The sequence below is a fragment of the Schistocerca serialis genome, chromosome 4, assembly GCF_023864345.2.
Source record: "Schistocerca serialis cubense isolate TAMUIC-IGC-003099 chromosome 4, iqSchSeri2.2, whole genome shotgun sequence".
Lineage (NCBI taxonomy): Eukaryota > Metazoa > Arthropoda > Insecta > Orthoptera > Acrididae > Schistocerca > Schistocerca serialis.
The window spans coordinates 837,883,175-837,902,658 of record NC_064641.1 but is presented as its reverse complement, the minus strand read 5'-3'; the positions used below and the strand labels follow the sequence as shown (position 1 = coordinate 837,902,658).

The 19,484-nt window shown below is 35.3% G+C and overlaps 1 protein-coding gene across 6 annotated transcripts in view; it reads right to left on the bottom strand.

Annotated features, from left to right (window-relative positions):
* LOC126473462 (actin-binding LIM protein 2) overlaps positions 1 to 19,484 on the bottom strand; it is a 361,677-nt gene that overhangs the window by 22,819 nt on the left and 319,374 nt on the right. For 3 of the 6 annotated variants that reach the window (XM_050100530.1, XM_050100529.1, XM_050100527.1), the window contains 3 exons: positions 10,160 to 10,229; positions 7,195 to 7,235; positions 355 to 549 (listed from right to left, as the gene is read on the bottom strand). In XM_050100530.1, coding sequence (XP_049956487.1) covers positions 355 to 549; positions 7,195 to 7,235; positions 10,160 to 10,229 — 306 coding nt within the window. Of the gene's footprint in view, positions 1 to 354; positions 550 to 7,194; positions 7,236 to 10,159; positions 10,230 to 16,787; positions 16,886 to 19,484 lie in introns of those variants that run through there. The other 3 variants (XM_050100528.1, XM_050100532.1, XM_050100531.1) reach the window with 3 other exon arrangements.

Genomic DNA, 19,484 nt, shown 5'->3' with positions numbered 1-19,484 from the left:
GGCTGCTGATTACTGTCACTTCACTGTCTCTACTACGTAGCAACATTACTGCAGTTCAGACTGTATTGTTCACATGATAATTCAACGAAAAATTAAAATGTGTAAAAAACTTTTGTGACAAGGACAACAAATATGGGAAAATGGTAATCTGTTATGGTTGAAACATATGAGAAACATATGTTTACTGCCACTTTCTGAGTAGAAATATTTTCTCACTATTTTGAATTGCAGAGTTCCTTTCATTTGATAAACACTGTACAAAAATAACCTCTCCAATGACAATAAAGAAATATGTAATAGGCTATTTTATTATAGATATAATGTATTTGAACAAGAGGGAAAAACCACACATACCTCTAGGTTGAGTCTATCTACATCTGCTGGAAGCCGGTAATTTGTAATTTGAAGCAAGTGATATGGGTAAATTTTTGCTGGCTCTGTACTCATTGGATGAGCCATATTTGGTAATGAGCGACGGAGGTGTGGACTGTACGAAGCTGCATATCGAAGACCCCCAGCGAAGGTTGTAGAAACAGGAAGGTCAGCATTCTGAAAAAAGTTGCACAGTTTTCTTCAGTCTCTGACACACCAGAACAATTATTTCTCATTAAATTATAATTCTATTGAACAAGACTATAGTTTACATTATTTACAGTAACAATGCAACCTATTAGTGTTGAATTTTGAACTTTCTTTTTACTCTATCCATCCTCCTACAGTTAAACATTTACTGCTTAGTAATAAATATTAACTAAAAGATAAGGAGAGTACTACAGGACATACACAATTTGTGTCTGCATTTAGATTTTCAGTTGAATGTATTCAAAAAGCAGTGTCTCCACTCTCGTTTTATTGGAAAAACTGGGTATATTGTGCAACACAGCATATCGTCAGTAACGCCACCACAATCACCTCATCCTCCATTCCACCCATTAGTTATCATCATGCCAATGGTATTCTATTGTTTGTGTGTTCCCTCATTAATGCCCTACAATATCAAAGATAAGACAACACACTGATGAGCCAAGACTTTATATGCCAACTGCCCACCATAAGACAGAATGCAGTCTCATGGCACTGCAGGCACATGATACATTTAGAAAGTAAATAAATGGAGCAGAGATGAAATGGGAAACATTTTTGTGATGACACATGCCGATAACAGGAAAATCCACCAAGATAAGGGACTCTGACAATGGGCAGATTGTTATGGCAGGGCACCTGGAAATGAGCATCTGAATTAGAAGTCCACATCTCATCACACCATGTGCAGGTTGGAGGTTTACCTGATATAAATTACAATTGCAGTGAGCGTAAGACCATCAACCTGTGCCATCAATCTATGGAAACATGTCACCTGGTCATATGAATTACACTTCTTGTTACACCAGGTCAATGGTTGTGACCCCATATGGCATGGTAGGCAAACAGCAGTTTGAGACATGCACCCACGGATGCAAGCTGGTGGGAGCAATATTACATTATTTAAGCGGCAGCATTGGGAGAGAGGGGAGGGGGACATTCACTTGGGATTCCATGGGACCAGTGGTACTAATCTATGGTACAATGATAGCCATGGACTACGGATACATTATTGTGGACTGCCTGCATCCTTTCGTGCCTGCCTGATGTTCCCATTGGCATCTTCCAGTAGGATAACTGTCTGTGTCATAAAGCCAGAATATACAATGGTTTGAGGAGCTTGATAATGAACTCAATGTCATCTTAGCCACCAAATTCACCTGATCTGAACCCAATGGAAAACACCTGGTACACCACTGGGCTCCAGCTCTGAACTCACATATAATTGGTTTGTCATTTACAGGAACTATGTGACCTGTGTATAGACATCTGGTGCCTCATACTTCTTAAAAACCTACCAAGGACTTTTCAAATCCATGCCACAAAGAATCACTGTTGTACTATGTTCCAAAGGTGGACCAACACACTATTAAACATAGGTTCATAATATTTTGGCTCTTCAGTGCATATTGGTTTCACATTGTTTCAGAAAGTTTTTATGTGCTTCCATAGACACCAACAAAATAAGTGTTCCATTTCTGGTTCGTTTGGCTGACAATGAACTGAAGTGTTAGTGCTGGCATTATAAATGTGTATGGTCTCTTTCAGTGCTTGAACAATGTTCTTTGAGACAGAAAACAGATATTTGCAGACTAGTGAAATTCTGAAATGCTCTAATCATATTAAGAGATGATGGAAAATTCCACAATGTAAGTACAATGGCATCCATGTCCTTATGATCTACATTTCTCAGAACCATTCATGTGCAAACCTAGATAAGGTGGAAAGTTTGCTGAATGGTGCAGAATTAGCTTTGACATCAATGAAATTTTGTTTTTGTATTTTTGCTAAATGTGGTGCATTAATTTATAAAAGTAAACATCTATGGAATAGATTTCTTTATAAGCTTTTTCAAGTAATAGTGCTGAACATGTTTCATTCAATTGGCTACTGATTTTATTAGCACCACAAATTTATACAGAGTTTCTACAAATTTATCCAGAGTTTGTGAAAGTGTGAGAGCCTGCTTATCTTCTTCCTTCAGTTTTAGCAAACTAGGACTGGGCCTGGCTTACTTCTCTTGCAGATCGTACATGTGAAAATGACTCTCAAAACTGCAACCATGAAAAAAAAAAAAAAAAAAAAAAAATTGAGAATGTGTACAATATGATATTGGCCAATTGGTGATTACTGAGGTCAGAATGAGCTGTCACACTAAGCTTTTTAACACAAACTGCACAGTATATTTTACATGAAGACTTTCCTTTGAGAGAGCTTTAAGTAAAGTGGGTGATACATATGTTAAATGCTGATGAAAACAAAAAACTGAAACAAAAAAAAACAATGTTTCGACTGTTTTAAATATACAACTGATTTTGTGTATTTGGAACAACAACTGTTGTTATACCATCCTGGCCTTTCCATTGTTGATTTTGCCCAGCGGCTTTTCTTCCGTCCCACAGCCCAGTGCTGTTTTCCTCCATTGCTAATCTCTAACTCATGTATTTACTTAGTGCCCTTTCTTATCTTTCTCTTCTTTCATACGTTTTACTGTCGTCTTCCAAACCATACGTGCTCAACATATAGTTACATGACCACATGGATAGCTACATGACCACATGGATTGTTGATACAGCATCTTCTGTCCCACATTCTTCCTGCCAATATAATTATTCCCAGACCTTCAAATTGGTCACACTTCCTTCTTCACTCTCGCAGTTTATTTTCATTACCTTCCTGTGGCAGATATACTCACTGAACAGTCTTTTCATTATGCCTTTCTGTTACTCAATGATCCCTCTACCGCTGATTTTGTGTATTGTTTCACAACTTTCAAAGAGATACGGGTCTACCATTTTACCCAAGAAACACAAGATCTAAAAAAAAAAAAAAAAAAGAGAGAGAGAGAGAGAGAGAGAGAGAGAGAGAAGGCAGATCGAAAATGGAGAGACTTTTGACATTATCTATTTACTATCCTTTTCTTTTTTTTAAATTTCTTTTTAAATCAATACAGAATTTTCACCTGTACCTCATGCAATGCCTCTGGAACATGAAGGAGAAGAGTTGTGACTTATTATCAGTGTGTAATAGACAATTTATTGTCACTTTATTTTCAAATGAAATGTTCTTTTTGAAATTAATGAAGAGCGTGATACAGGACACAAATATATAACAGTTCTATGTGGAAAGAAAAAGAACTGTGCAATATGCGTGTCACTGTAGGATTAAGAAAATGAAATGAGAAAGGTACTACAAAAACAAAAATTTTATTTAATTTTGGTGAATGCCTTTTTTCCGAGACATCTCTCCGTTATGCTGCTACTCAGGACCTAAGACATGCAACTACATTTAAAATTCCTGCACAGTCTATTGTTTGAGGAAGGAAGGAAAATTGAAATTTAATGTCTCATCAATATTTATTTGAGAATTGATGGTAATCTTTTTAAGATGAAGTCCCTAAGCACATGGGTGGAATCATAATTTACATTATGCTAACCAACAGAGATGGGCAGATAACTACGCTGATATTCTGCAATTGTGCATGTTTTAATTTAGATCTAAATAACTAAGGGATACCATCCAGCAAGAACTAGTAAATTCACATCTAGGGTGCGTCACTTTTAGTATGTACAGACTGAATGATGAAATTGGGCCAGCAGCTATGAAGTCAAATACACTGATACAATTTGCTTACTAATGAAAGTACCAACTGTTGCTCAACATCAGTGCAATCAGCCTCAATCTATAACTGAAACAGTGCTAAATTACTGCCTCATATTTACATTATTTGAACTAGAACATTGTTGATAATGAAGTTCCAATATTCTCTTGATACGAAGTTCAAAATTGTATTTTCTTATGAACATCATCATAGAATAATACAGAGCTTATTACAAATATTGTTTTATATCTCAAGAGCTGGAAACATTCTAATTTTTAGCAAACATCTGAAATCTTTACATATCTACTTGTAAAACTCTACCATACACAATCAATAAATATCAAGTTTGAATAAACATAATAATTCATCATCATTTATTTACATTAATTCTTTAAGGTCTCTGACTAATTATGCTAGCAACAGATAGAAACATCTAGTATGGGATTTGGAAATAATCACTACAGTGTTCCAATAGAAACACTGGTAACTAATTCTGTGAAAGACCGAAACGCTATATTTTTTTAAAAAAGTTGCAGACAGGCATAAAAACTGGTAAAACTGTCAACAGCCTTAATATACATAGAGAAATGCATGCTACACACTGCACTGTCTTACAATACATTTATTCACTACTGGTTTTGATCAAGGACCATCTTCACAACGAAAAAATATCTACTGTAACAACTTCTCATGGCACACATACTGGTCAACCAGGAAAGCATATGCCATTGCCGACTCGAAAACTTAAGAAAACTGATTTATTTGAATATTGATGGGAATCTTTTTAAGATGAAGTCCCTGTGTCTTGTTGTGCCTGAGCAGTGGTGCTGTACACTTACTGCGATTACATGTTTTCACACTTTCAACGTTGTTTTCTGCTGGGTTAAGCCTGTATTACGGTGTTAAGTCTCAATTTTCTAAAGTCAGCAATAGCATGTACTTTCCTCCCTGTGCTTTTTCATTGTGCCTGTCTGCTACTCAATGCCTTCTCTGCAAGATGAGTAGCACTCTATCCTTTGCACAGTGCTATTTCAACCTAGACTTTCCATTGTTTTTGAACAACTAAATTCTGCTTTAATCACAGAGTGAAGCAATGGTTACAGCAAGTGTCACTGATTTCCTTCAACCATTGCTTACCATTCTTACATGGGTGACATTGATGCTAAAAAACGAAGAGGAAAGAATGTTATACACCAGGTGAAATTTCACAGGATAGTAACTAATTCTACACATATTTTTACACAAAGGAAGTGTTCAATTTCTGGTCATTTTCCTGCTGTATATAGGGAAACAGCGGGTATTTCAACAGCTTGTCATTGAAGAAGGTAAATACATTACAATAATCGTAGTTACAAATAAGAAGTTAAAACAAGCACTCTCACAGATCTATTCACTCCATGATCAAAACAGGCAGTATAGAAAAGTATGCACAATTTTGAAGGAAGAACTTTGTAGATACAAATAAACATTAACTCGTGCACAAGAACACAAAATAAAAATAAAGATGGTTTTTGTACATCCCAGTTCACATTATTATCATACGATCTACAGATAAATTTGTAAAATTTACTTGAATTTCAGAGAATTTTGAACATGCCAAAAACGAAAATTAGAATGCATTGGAGGGGGGGGGGGGGGGGGGGGGGTGAGAAGAAGAGCAACTGTACTAATCATCACAAATTATGCAATTTTCCCTGGGGACAATAATTTTGGAAAAAAAAAAAAAAAATCAGGCAATTTAATAATTTATTATTTTAATATACTGCTTTAATATTGTTCACATACAAAGATCAAACTAAGCCTACCAGGTTTAAACTGAGTCATGCAATTAGAAATAAAAAATGAGCTTTGAGCTTTAAGACCCAACAGTTGCAGACACAGAAAACAAGCAACATGGGAAAGAACAAGGTATTTAGAACCCCAATTATGACCAAACACAACACATGCTGTGAACAACATATGAAACTGCGACACTAAAAATTCAAGCACATTAGTTACTTCTCATTCGTCTTCGTTCACACTGCAATCTTCCTTTTTTTTTTTTTTTTTACTCTCTCCTTTGTTCAAATCTGATCTTCTGAATTTACAGTTTTTTCCCTTTGCTTACACCCCATGAGCTGGGTTTCATTGGTTCAAAGATCTTGTGAGATACATAGAAACAACAGTGCACAGTCTCTTGATATAAAAATTTGAACTGCTATTTGAGTAGTGTACAAATATACTTCACTGTTTAACCATCATAAATTTTTTATAAAGTTCTCTCTTTCAAAACACAATCCAAATTCTTTTTCTTTTAAAATCCACTAAAATCAGTGAATCAGTGCACTCTTTGGTTCTAGTGGACTGATCTTTTGGAGACCAATTAGCTGTGTCAAACTACCTCCTGAATGAAACTTCCTGGGAGATTAAAACTATGTGCCCGACCGAGACTCTAACTCGGGACCTCTGCCTTTTGCGGGCAAGTGCTCTACCAACTGAGCTACCGAAGCACGACTCACGCCCGGTACTCACAGCTTTACTTCTGCCAGTACCTCGTCTCCTACCTTCCAAACTTTACAGAAGCTCTCCTGCGAACCTTGCAGAACTAGCACTCCTGAAAGAAAGGATACCTCCTGAATACCAACAATTTATATTTAAAATTATTCTCTTCGGTTAATCTACTTTTAATCACTGGAAGATATCATTTTATGTGCTAAATAGTAGGAACTGATGAAACACAGCTTAAAATACAGAAATTTTAATCAAATCTGCAGGAATGCTACACTACATGCACAGGCTTGCCCATTACAGGTAACACACATTAGAAGAAAATGCATTTGGTGTCTTCTGGAAGAAGCGAGAGGTCAAGTCCAACCAGAAATCCACAGAAAATTTACATTAAAGGCAAATAGAAATAAACAGAAGTTTGGGACATAGGTAAGAACACAAGAGCTCAACCACTACACTACAAGTTCTTTTGCCATGCCACCAATGATACACAGACCCACAACAACATATCTGATGATACATACCAATGCCCGCCTGTCCACCTCAGAAATGGAGCCTGCTGAAACTGGGAGGAGAAAATGCAAATTGTCAAACCAACAGCCATTACTATTGCAATGCACTTTACATATGTTACCTCAAATCTATTACAAGAAGCTACAGATGCAAGTCTACTACTAAGTCAAAATTACAAAAATCTTTGTACTGTAAATATTTACTTTCCTCAGGCTCCAAAATTATGATCACAAATAGCTACTGATGTGTACCCATTTGCAACTCAGACTAAGGAGAACAAAGAGAGGGCTTACTCTACAATAACTTTCCTAAATTCTCCATTTATCACCAATCCATATAAATTTGATTTAAGCAATCTCAGAAAGTTAGGACACAGAACACTCCATAACTGATGTTCTTGTATGTCAAGGTCTTTACACTATTGAAGATAAATACTCAAATAATGTGAAATATATATTCTCCATGGTGTGCCTTGAATGAAAGGGACTAATCTGAAACCTTATGCAAGTAACCCACATGCAATCTTATTATAGTCCTTTCAAGCAACAGTGCACAGCATTTAGAAATTACTACAGTCATGACCAATTTGTTGTAAGATTAAAATACATAAATAAAAAGAAAATTGTTTACATTAAGTGAATTTACTCTAATCTGTATTTTATATGATTGTTAAGTCTCCTCATCAATAATATAACTTATACAATAAATAACTGACACACAGCTTAACACACAGATGTGGGCAACCTTTCTGACTCACTTTCAGCAAATCCTATGGACCACTTACAATGTCAGTAGCACAAGTCTACAAATTTATAGTTTGCATATTTTTTTAAAACTATTATAGGTGATCCATATTTTTCTTTATAACCTAACTTCAGGAATACCAAGAGTATTGTCCCTTAAACATAAGCCTTTTTCACAAAGTAATGTTGAAGATACAGAAAAATTCATTTTAAATATGTTCGCATGTGCGCCCCCCCCCCCCCCCCCCAAACACGCACGCGCACACGCACTCACACACGAAAAGAAAAATGCATGCTAAACTAAGTAATGCTTAACATTATATTGAAGTACTGTGTCCCTCACTACTAATCCAATTGCATAAATATTAATGTCTCTTCTTTTCCCCCTCAACATGATGTTTAGAAGTTTTTCTTTGGTGCACTACCTGAGGACACTTCCTGTGCAGCATACAGGATAATCAGCTACCATGCTGACATCCCATTGACCCTGATACCGCAGCTCCATTTCTTTATTCACTTGGTGAAACCTTTCTCTCGGTTCCTCTCTCACAGCACTTACATTTTCTGCATTGAAAGTCCAGGCAGTGCAGCTTCAAGCTCACCAAGGCACCAAATACTTTGAAGTTATCCATTATTTTTCTTACTGTATTCTCATAATCGGGGTCTTTGTAGATGCTGAGGAACTTGTTGAAAACTTCTTTCAAGAAAATCAAAGCTGATCTTTCGATGCCTTTCATTTTATTTTCAAATATTTTGTTTTTTGTTATTTTCTGAATGTCAGAGCTGATGAAAACCCCTCCTTTTTGTCTTGCTTCAGATCTCCTCTGAAGTCATCTTGCAACAACTTTACTGTTTCATCATCTTTTGGTAGTGCTTTAATAAACTGTTTGATAATTTCACAATTTATTTAAAGTGGAGGCAGGAGTTTCTTAATTTTTTTTATATCTACCAAAGAACCAAACAGTATGTTTTCCCCCTATTGCTTTGGGTGTTATACTTGGCCTGACAGTCCAGTGACTGTCTACTTTTGCACAGCTGTCTCACAGAGGTAGCTGTATTGTAGACTATAAACTAAAACGAATTTTTCTAGTAGGTTACATTGCAAAATATCAAAGAACAATATTGGCATTATTATAATTGACTGAATGGCTAAATGTTGCATCCCTTCAATTTGTATAAACATTTAATGTAGTTGAACATTTTAAGAACTTAACTTTAAATCAGAACCAAAAAATACAGCAGAAAACCTTTTAAGTTTAAAAATAATTTCATTGCCAACCAGTGTAGTTTATCACTGAAAAAATTTTACTGTAGACCTTGCCAGTATGGAGGTAAGTAATCCTTGACAGGCTTATTATTTAAAGATATGGGAGAGGAAATAGTATAGCAACTGTCACTAGCAGCAATTTTTTACTTTGATCATTAAAATAAACTCTCAGAAAACAGGTGGGTATTTACAGTCAATTAGAAGTGTGTACAATAGTTATTTAAAATTATTATTACAGCAGATTAGTTTACCTACACTACTTCAAGCATAGTAAAGGTTTCAAAAGGGCATTGTATGAGCAGATGAAATAATGGGCTAATACTACCAGAAAGCAGTTATGCCTTATGATTATATCCCAACAGAATATGAAACAACAGTATCATCAAAATAACTTTAGTGTCAAAGCCAGTTATGCTTAAAAATTAATTATTACTGCAATTGGTGTTAACTTCATTTTTCCCCACTTCCTTCCTTGTAGACAGTTCTGATACTGATAATGAACAAGATTTTCATAGACAACTACTCACCTATATTATGCAGATTATTATTATTATTTAACCACAACAGGCACTGGCAGACATAAAAAACTCCATTATCTCCCCCCCCCCCCCAAAAAAAAAAAATAATAATAATTCTTGAGTATCACAAAACACCATCACAGAAATAGTGCAGTTGTTCTCATGAGGCACAAACTGGATTGAATAGAAATAAATAAATGGCTGTGGTCTTTTATTGTATTAGTTAAAATTAAAATGTTTTCAAATTCATGCATTTGCACACCATGTTATGTTATATCTGTCTCCAACAAAGATGAGCTTCAAATTCATTATCTAATAGGTAAAATTACACCATCATTATCTGTGTGATTGATAATGAAAAATCTCTAATATCACCGTGAGAAATACCACAAGGAAAAAAAAAAAACCAACATAATAATGGCCAATTATTTTAGCTGGAGGTACTTACTATCAGATTTTCCACTACTAAATTCTGTGCTGTGTGTTTTTTCACCAAGCCCACTAAAAGAAAAATCACCCTGCAAAGAAAGACACATTCTATCAATTAACATTATTGTTGCAATTTAGGCGCTGCTCTCCTTTCACACAAAATTAACATAAATTACATAAAAAAATGCAACTGTTAACCCATAAAATGGTGAACTTTTTTCTACAGTCTTGCCAAAAGTTAACAGATGTTCTACTTCTACTGAATTCACTAATAAAAGCACAAAAAATTATTGAAAAATAAACAATAAAAAATATGTGTGGGGTAGGTGAAGGGGGAAGGCCTGGGGGGATAAAGACGTATCCTAAGGCTAATGAGCTTAATCCAGATAATGAAATGACGAATGTGGGACTAGAAGACACACTAAATGAAGGAAAATCTGCAGGGTTTACCGAACTGGGAAAGAAAGAAGGGTGGGGGTGTCCACCATTTTATGATGAAAGTTACTTATTAGACAAATAATTAATCTACAACACAAATAAACAAAAATAATTATAACACATGGTACTCAAAAGGTCACATATAAGGAAAATTGTGTGTGGTCCATGTCCATGTATTATTGGGTGACCAAAATTTGATCACAATTTTAAGGGGTATGACCAACACCTAACCATGATGTGGAAGGAGGTTTAAGGGAGATTTAATTGAAATAAATTTCAACTGCACAACTACTTCATATTTACTTGGAATAGGTGATACCGAAAGGTTCATATATTTCAAGATGGACATTTCAGTACCTACATCTAACACATCACATGCAAGTTTTGTTGCTTTGTGCAATATGTGATTTCAACATTTAGTTTCACCAATTGCCTGTTGTCTTCTTGAAGCAGTTTAAACACAGAATTATGCTTCCTGTAGTTCACACTTGCATTATCTACACAGTATGCCATGAGGTTCTTTACGCCTAAATTATGAAAATTGTGTGAAGACTTGATCAGAGAGAGAACATCAATAGCTTTCTCATCAGCCTATGCAACAAGCCAACACGCCTGTTTCTTCTTATCTTTTCAGGATCAAAACACTTTACAACTAAAGAGAACATCTTTCTGTTTTTGTAGTTGGATGCATTGGTTGCAATAGAGAAAAACCTGCTTATTTTAGATGGATTTCCCAAAATTTCAATTGAGTTCTGAACACCTCTTGAAGCCAAAACCTTTTTCACAATTGCTTCTGCCTCAGTATGACCACATGTCATCATCTTAGCCAAATATGACCACATGTCATCATCTTAGCCAAATTAGAATCATGCAAAACTTCTTTGATAATTTATTTCCACAATTCATGTTTCAGTATGCTGATATTATGTTTGACAGTATCCAAAACTACTGCTAGCTCACTGGCAACGGTTTTTGTATCCTTACTGCCATTACCAAAGCATCTGTGTAAATCTGAGGACACCTTCACTTACTTTTCAATCTGATTATAAATTTTTACACATGAAAGTTGGTTGCAGTCAACATTATCCGTACAAGCGATGTTGAAGTCACACTTACATAGTCCACAGCAAGCTTCTGCAAGTCAGCTGAGAAGTATATAATGTAACAAGTGTGTTTAAACCTGAATGTCAATATAATCCGCTTTCGCAGGTCCTTGATACTTCTCCGCCTTACTCATACTGTAGCTGCTAATTAGTACAAGGTGAGTGCATCCGTTGGGTGTCTGTACTAAGCAAGAAATAAGTAAACATCCCCCTCTCACAACCCTCCAAGTGGCATAGGCTATGTTATTCTTTCTCTGCTCCTTGAATAGTCTTGGGCCAAACTGTATTATTTCTGTAGAAGCAGAACAGAAAAAAAGATTGAATGTTGACAATAGTATCAATTATGAAAGGAAAATATTGTGAGTTAATCAGTTAGTGATTTTAAACTATCGATAGTACTTCATGGGATTAATACTGATAACAGTGATCACTGATGAAAATACAGGAGAAAGAGGCAGTCAATAAGGGAGAGTTTTCAGCATAACCTGCTAAATCTAAAGTGCAAGGATCTTTCAGACAAATAATAGCAATTAACAACTGTTTACAAAGGTATTGGTCTACAAAGTTGTTACAATTCTAAGACATAAAATGATTGTTACCTAAGGTGTCTGACACGTTGGCAATTTAGGATCACAAATTTTGCTTCATAAGCAAGATGAGGAAATGACTGACTGATGAGGCAAAGAATGAGTCATTCAACCCACAAGCAACAAAAAGACTTTAACCTATGAGCAATAACAGCGTAAGTTATAATTATTCATTCTTGAAGAACTGATGCATTGGGAATATCAAGAATGAATAACTTAATGTGTACACAATTTAAATCCACTGAATAGTACAAGAATTTTAAGTTTTGAGTGACAGTTCTTTGAATTAAAGTTGTGGTTGGCTTCCAAATCCAAATGTCAAAACTTCTGTTATTTCCTTAATATTAGCCAACAGTGACCAACATTGTTGCAAGATCATATAACAAATGTGTACTGACTATTTTACAATTATCTGTATTTCCATACATTTAGTGAAATGCATCAGTTCTGAAAAATGGCTTTAAGTGAGTCTGTGGCTGAAGATATTTACGTATGTTTAATCGATCCAACAGAGTGGACAATGAGTAGTAGATGCAGCAGTATTTGCTTATGTCAAGATTAGCTCTTGTGTAAACATAAAAATTTCTTGAATGCCTGGAAAATTGGAATAAATTGAGTAAACAGAGAGTAGAATATGTCCAAGGAGGTAAGAGATGAAAGTCAAACTCAACACTAGTGAATATACCACTCAAAATATGACACAGACAGATAAATTAAAAACACACTCTGGATCACAATTTCTGTTATTACCATGCATCAGTTTTTATCTGCCTTAAAAATCTTCTTCAGGTCTAAAATGGAATAGGAAAAAATAAAACTACGAAATAAAAATCACAAAAGTCTAACATTACAGACAGTTCCACCAGAGGGAACATCAAAACATCAGAAACCCATCATACTGACGCCACAAGATGCATTTGTCATGTTACGAATGACACAAAACTGACAACGGATGTACTGAAATTTTTTTTTTTTATAATCATGTGACTTGTGGGCAGATCAATGGCTAGTACAATGATACAGTGTAATAACAATAACTTACAAAATTAAAAAATGTAAACTTAATACATTTCAATGTGTATGATAAGTTACAAAATAAAAGATTAAATACAAATGTAGGAAACGATTACAGTAAACTGTACACTGCACATTTTTCATTCTTGTTTAAACATTTTGTAATAAATGTACAATATTTGATGGTATCCCTCATTCTACTAATGTGGTTATGTTTATCATGTTAGCTGGCCATAGAGCAAAGGTGTCTGGTGCACATTCAAGCCCGTGAGATGCATAAACATGCTAATGGATCATTTGTCACTCAACCCGGTACGGTAGATGGCCCTGCCACAATTTCCTCACACTATTATCATATGTTAATATAATGTCAACATGTAGTAATACTGTTTGCTGCAAGCTATTATTGTTTTTGTAACCAAATCCCTTTTTCCCATTTTTCTCTTACAGTAAGAGTCCTCAGTAGTTTTGTTTATTTGTATTTCAACAGATTGAGGACTCAAAAATGAAAATTATGTGTGTGTGTGTGTGTGTGTGTGTGTGTGTGTGTGTGTGTGTGTGTGTGTTCTGCACTGTCCTACAAACTATACGAAGAAGAACAAAAAACATTATGTACAATTTACATTTATGTTTTATCTTTTAGTTCGTAACACACCACAAATACCAAAATATACTTTTAACATGATTTTTTAATTTTTTTATTTTATAATGTAATAATCTTCTTTAAGCTGTATCAATGTACTGGCTAATGACTTATGCACATGTCATGTGACTGACCATAAAAAATTTTCCCCACTGCATCCTTTATATTCTTATGTTCGTTTTATGTCATTTGTACTATTGTTGACACACTGCACCTTGTGGCACCAGGTATGGGTTAAGTAGAATGTTAATGAGGTTTTGATGTTAGTTGGGTTATCTTTGATAGTACTGTTTGTATTAAACTTTTGTAATTCATATATTGTCACCTCTTTTTCCTTTTCCAGGTTAGATCATAAGATGATCTGCAAAGCAGATTGAAACCAGTATTCTATAATAAACAAAATTGTCATCCAGGTGGTGTTCCTTCATTTATTACAACAACTGACATAACACTTCCTGAGATATAGCATCGATTTTGAAATGGAAATATTTCGTATCTGCTAAAACAGGAAAATGGAACAAAGATGATACGTAAAAAAAGTTCAAAAATACTGTTGAATGCAAAAAAATTTCTAGTACTACTTCACTGGGATGCAGATGAGGAACAAAAAATTAAATAGTAAATACAAAGTTACTGAAAACAAAGAAAATTTGTAGACTTCCTAAGTCCCTTGCCCCCACAACTCTGCCTATTTGAAGTTCTCCTTACAACTCAAGAACTGGTTTGTGGGCATATATTTTCTCTCTCCAAGTTTACCTCTCTTCCTAATGCTTCTCCACTACTTTCATCTCCTTAGTAAGTTAGTTGGTTGTGTGTTCCATTGATTAATCGCACAGTGTAGTAGCCGTTATGATGTGGAATGTGTCAAGTGCACAAGATATGCAAATATTTATTTATTCCTATTCAAGGATTCATCTACAGTATAGAAGGAGTTGTCAAGGAAATACACAATTTCAATTTATTTTTGATGCTATTACTGCTGCCTGTCAGACATTTTATTTCATCTGGTAATTTGTCAAAAATTTTTATAGCAGCATATTTTACTCCTTTCTGTGCCAAAGATAGGTAGAGTAAGGACAGTTTAAGTCTTTATTTTTTCTGGTATAATAATCATGAATGTTACTGTTGTTTTTAAACTGGCTCATGTTGTTGAGAACAAATTTCATTAGTGAGTAAATGTACTGTGAAGCTGTTGTAAGAATTCCCAATCTTTTAAAAAGATGCCTACAAGATGTGTGACTATGAACCCCACACGTTATTCTAACCAATTTCTTTTGAGCAGTGAATATTTTTTGTCTAAGTGTTGAGTTATCCCAAAATATTATTCCGTATGACATCAGAGAGTGAAAGTATGCAAAGTATGTTAGCTTACTAATTTCTATATCCTCAAAATTGGCAATTATTCAGTTTGCAAAAGTTGCTGAACCTAGTCGCTTTAGAAGATCCAAAATATGAATTTTCCAATTAAGATTCTCATCTATATGTACACAAAAAACTAAGTATGCTCTACCCTGTCTACTGACTTCTGTTGATGTGTTACATTCATTGAAGGAACTAATCATTTCCTGTGTATTCTATAACTCCTTCTCCCCATTTGGAGAAACTGGTTTTCAATACCTGCAAACATGTCTTATCATTATCCTTTTCCCCATCTGTATTCTGATGGACTCTTAGAAAATTTGAATGTTATATTTGAAACTGTATTTTTTTTCTCGTTAAAAGCTTCCTACTGGTGCTTTTTTTGCAACCTGATACTTGGATGTACCACTTTTTTTAGTTTCATTATGAATTCATGCAACATAAGCTTTCTGACTAACAGAATCTGCCAACATTATTTCACTCATTACAAATACTCTCTACAGGAATCATACCTATAAGATTTGTCAGGAAGAACATAAAGCTGTCACAAGGACTGTCACCAGGTAAAGCATGTTCACAAAACACAGGGTTGATGTGCAAGCAGCTAACAAGTATTCTTTGCATGTGAAACCTAATGGAGAGATGAACACATCGACACAAACAAATGTTCTTCTAGAAGTCTCAGTTATGATGGGACTGGGCAACATTCCCACAAGTAATATTCTGTGTATGGATATTGACAATGACAGAACATCATATTAATGGCAATAAAAAAAAGAAACACCTACACACACAGGAAAGCTGATTTAGTAACAGCATAAACAATCTGGAATAGAAACCTGTGTCATTTTAGCCGAGCGTCCTAATATACTGTCATTATAACTGAGAATATGTGATGTAGTGTAAAAAGACATTCATTTGGCATGAATGTATTGGTTTACAGTCAACCATGATTATGATATATTATGTGACTTTTGACAGTGTTCCTCAGAATGTTTGATCCACACTATGTTTTTGTGTGTTCAATTTGTATTATGATGGATGGAATTATCAAACTAGCTGGACACCAGAAAACATCTATGGCACGTTATGATAACATAAACTTTCATACATCAAAAAAGCCACAGATGTTATGATCAAAAGTTGCAAATTATTCCGATGTCTTAAACAGGCCAACTATTACGTCGTCTCTGAACAAACTTACACAGCAAAAAGCAAGAGAATGAACTTACATTAACATAGGTAAACTACACATGCAAATTCATATTGTAGCTCTTTTCACCTGTTAAACTCACTCCTGAAATCTCTAGATTTACATGAGAAAGTCTGGAGAACCTTTAGTGAAATCAAACTACGATAATACTGAAATTTTCCACATAATGTACACAGACTGAGAATGAATTAATAATTATACACTGCTCCAGAGGCAAAATGTTTTAACTAGAGATACTGTACAAGGCTAAAAAGAAGCAGATCTCTTAAGATAACAGCTGTTTAACTTACTCCAATGTTGGACGCACTGCCACCTGTGCTGCTGAAGGTGTGAGACCGAGGTGCAAGACCGTAGCCAGGCTTCGGCACGTGGCGCAGGGCACTTACAACTACAACCACACAAACACTGGACACTTTCACAAATGCACCAACAAATATTCATTACTTTTGATGCCGACAAAGCTGCTACTGCTGCCGCTGTCACCAGTTCAGTGAGCAGGCTTTGGTATCAAAATGTGTATTTTTGTTGGAAATAATCTAATTAGAAATATCAATTTTCATTTTACGAAACTGTGAGCATATTTTCATCAACATGGAAAGAGTGGAGACTCTACACCTAAAACTTCAAAAATTTAAACTTTACGGGATCCATGCCTACAGAATGTTCATATGCTACATGCATATATTTCAATGAATAAATTCTGAGTGATTTTGGCTCAGAAAACTATATCTTCTAACACAAAATGTTTGTTCTGCTGCCTCTTTAGGCCTCCTCCCGCTCTGTATTAGGCTGCTGAAAGTATAGTTGCAGTCACGAATAATGGTGGTCAAGTTCAGGCTTGTCCTGGGCACCAGTTATTTAATGAATTTTTATCTCATTTGTTGTGAACTGCCATGGCTCATGCTGGTGGTAAGTGACAAATTCTACACAAGCAAGCAAGAGATGTAATTTGTGGGATACTCGTTTGCATCAAACACAAAGCACACGTATGCTCTATAGTAACTGTCCCTTGGAACTGGCAACAGTGCAATCCCTGACTTTATCCTGACTTGCACACTTTGGTTAGGGGCAGACTGATGTTTTATGCCTTTGCTCCCCCCACCCCCAATCTGCAACAGTGGCAGAGATAATTATGATGGCATTTTGAAAGCATAAAAATTTCAAAAGAGAAACTCGGTGTAGCTATACTGAAAGATATTTCAGTCTCTCTCTATCTCTCGTGGTGTGTGTGTGTGTGTGTGTGTGTGTGTGTGTGTGTGTTTTCAGTTGATGGAGGACTTTTACCAATAGCTGGACATTATCTGGCAATCCGTTTTTGAATGTGCATGTCTGCCACTCAGTGCTTTCAGTATGTGCTGAGTAGCAACCTATCCTAATTCATATTGTTATTGTTATTTCACACCAGATTTTTCACTGTTTGGCTTTGAAAATAGTCAAAGTCATTAGTATGGGCTGTTTTCTTCAGTAATAATGTAATGATGCATAACTGTTTACAATATCCACTTAATATTTCAGAGTGATGACCTCAGTAGCATCAACTTTAGGAATTTGCAATCTTTTTTTGAGTGACACAACGATGACTACTTGATTGTCTGTTTACCAAATGCAAATTTAAAATATTAGCTGTAAAAATCATAAATGACTACTTAAATTTGAGATTAGGTGTTCAAAAAATAAAATAAATTTATCACATTTATACTGTTCAACAACACATTGCAGCAACAGTGACAAAATACTGTTTCTGATGTACTTCTGAACCCATAAACTAATAATGAAATGGCAGTATTAGATATACTGCAAGTACAAATTGATAGAATAGTGAAAAGTAGTTGTCAATCAGTGAGTAAGACTCTTTCTATGTTTTATAGCAGGCAATGATTCAGTTGTTCTTCACTGCTGTTATAATTTACTACTGAGGTAAACAAACCATAAGTAGATATTAGTGATACTTTCATTCAGTATTATACAGAATTTACTAAAATGTTGAACGAAAGTTGGAAGTGAGAGAGGGGGTGGGGGGTGAGGCAGGGGGGAGAGGGGGGGAGGCAGTATGTGGAAAGAACTAAGCTGCTCAATGTGTCATTAGCTCTCTTCTATACAAAAACAGAGCCTGTTAAATCTCATTTGTACTACCATCTCCAACTTCCTTTGCTAGGTAAACTACTGCCTGACATGACCAATAATGGTTTCGTCACCACAACTGCATACGATCAGGCTTCTTTGCTCATTTAAGTACATTTTATTCCACCTTTATTTAACAACAGTACTCTGCAATTGCTCTGTTTTTAGATCACTCTGTTCCACAACACATCAGAAGGGAGATAAACTGAATCCTGAGAACAGAGTAGATAATATGATAACCAGTTTATTAAAAGAAGTTGAAGCAGACAATTTTTCCAATGCATCAAGAATAGCAAGCATGAATTTCACAGCCCAACCTGTTTCACGATATATGCAACAGCAACTTGATAAATGGCAAGGAAAGAACTGTAGAAAGGAAAGATGATGAAGAATGGGAAGACACTGAAGAAGGTGTGAAGACTGCAATCGAAAAACTCAAAAACAACAAGGTTCCATGGGAAGACACCATAACAGGAGAATTAATCAAAGAGGGAGGGGAGAACTTGCACTTAGAAATACATGAACTGATCCAGCTTATATGGAACAAGGAGACATTGCCAGAAGAATAGAAAGTGACCATAATAAGCTCACTATGCAACAAGTATGGTTAAAACTATTAATATTTGAAAGAAGAGTAATGAGGAAGATAAAGGGACGAATCTTAGATAATGGAGAACGGAGGAGGAGGAGGATGAGGAGGATTGAAATCAATTTTAGATCTCTTTTGGATACTACAGAGCTATTGCCTCCCACACTTTACATATACACCACAGTTCCATTTTTTCACTCTCTCCCATAAAATACTCCCACCTGCAGCCTGCAATGGGTATCACTGATGCTGTTGAAATTCTGCATTTATAGTAATG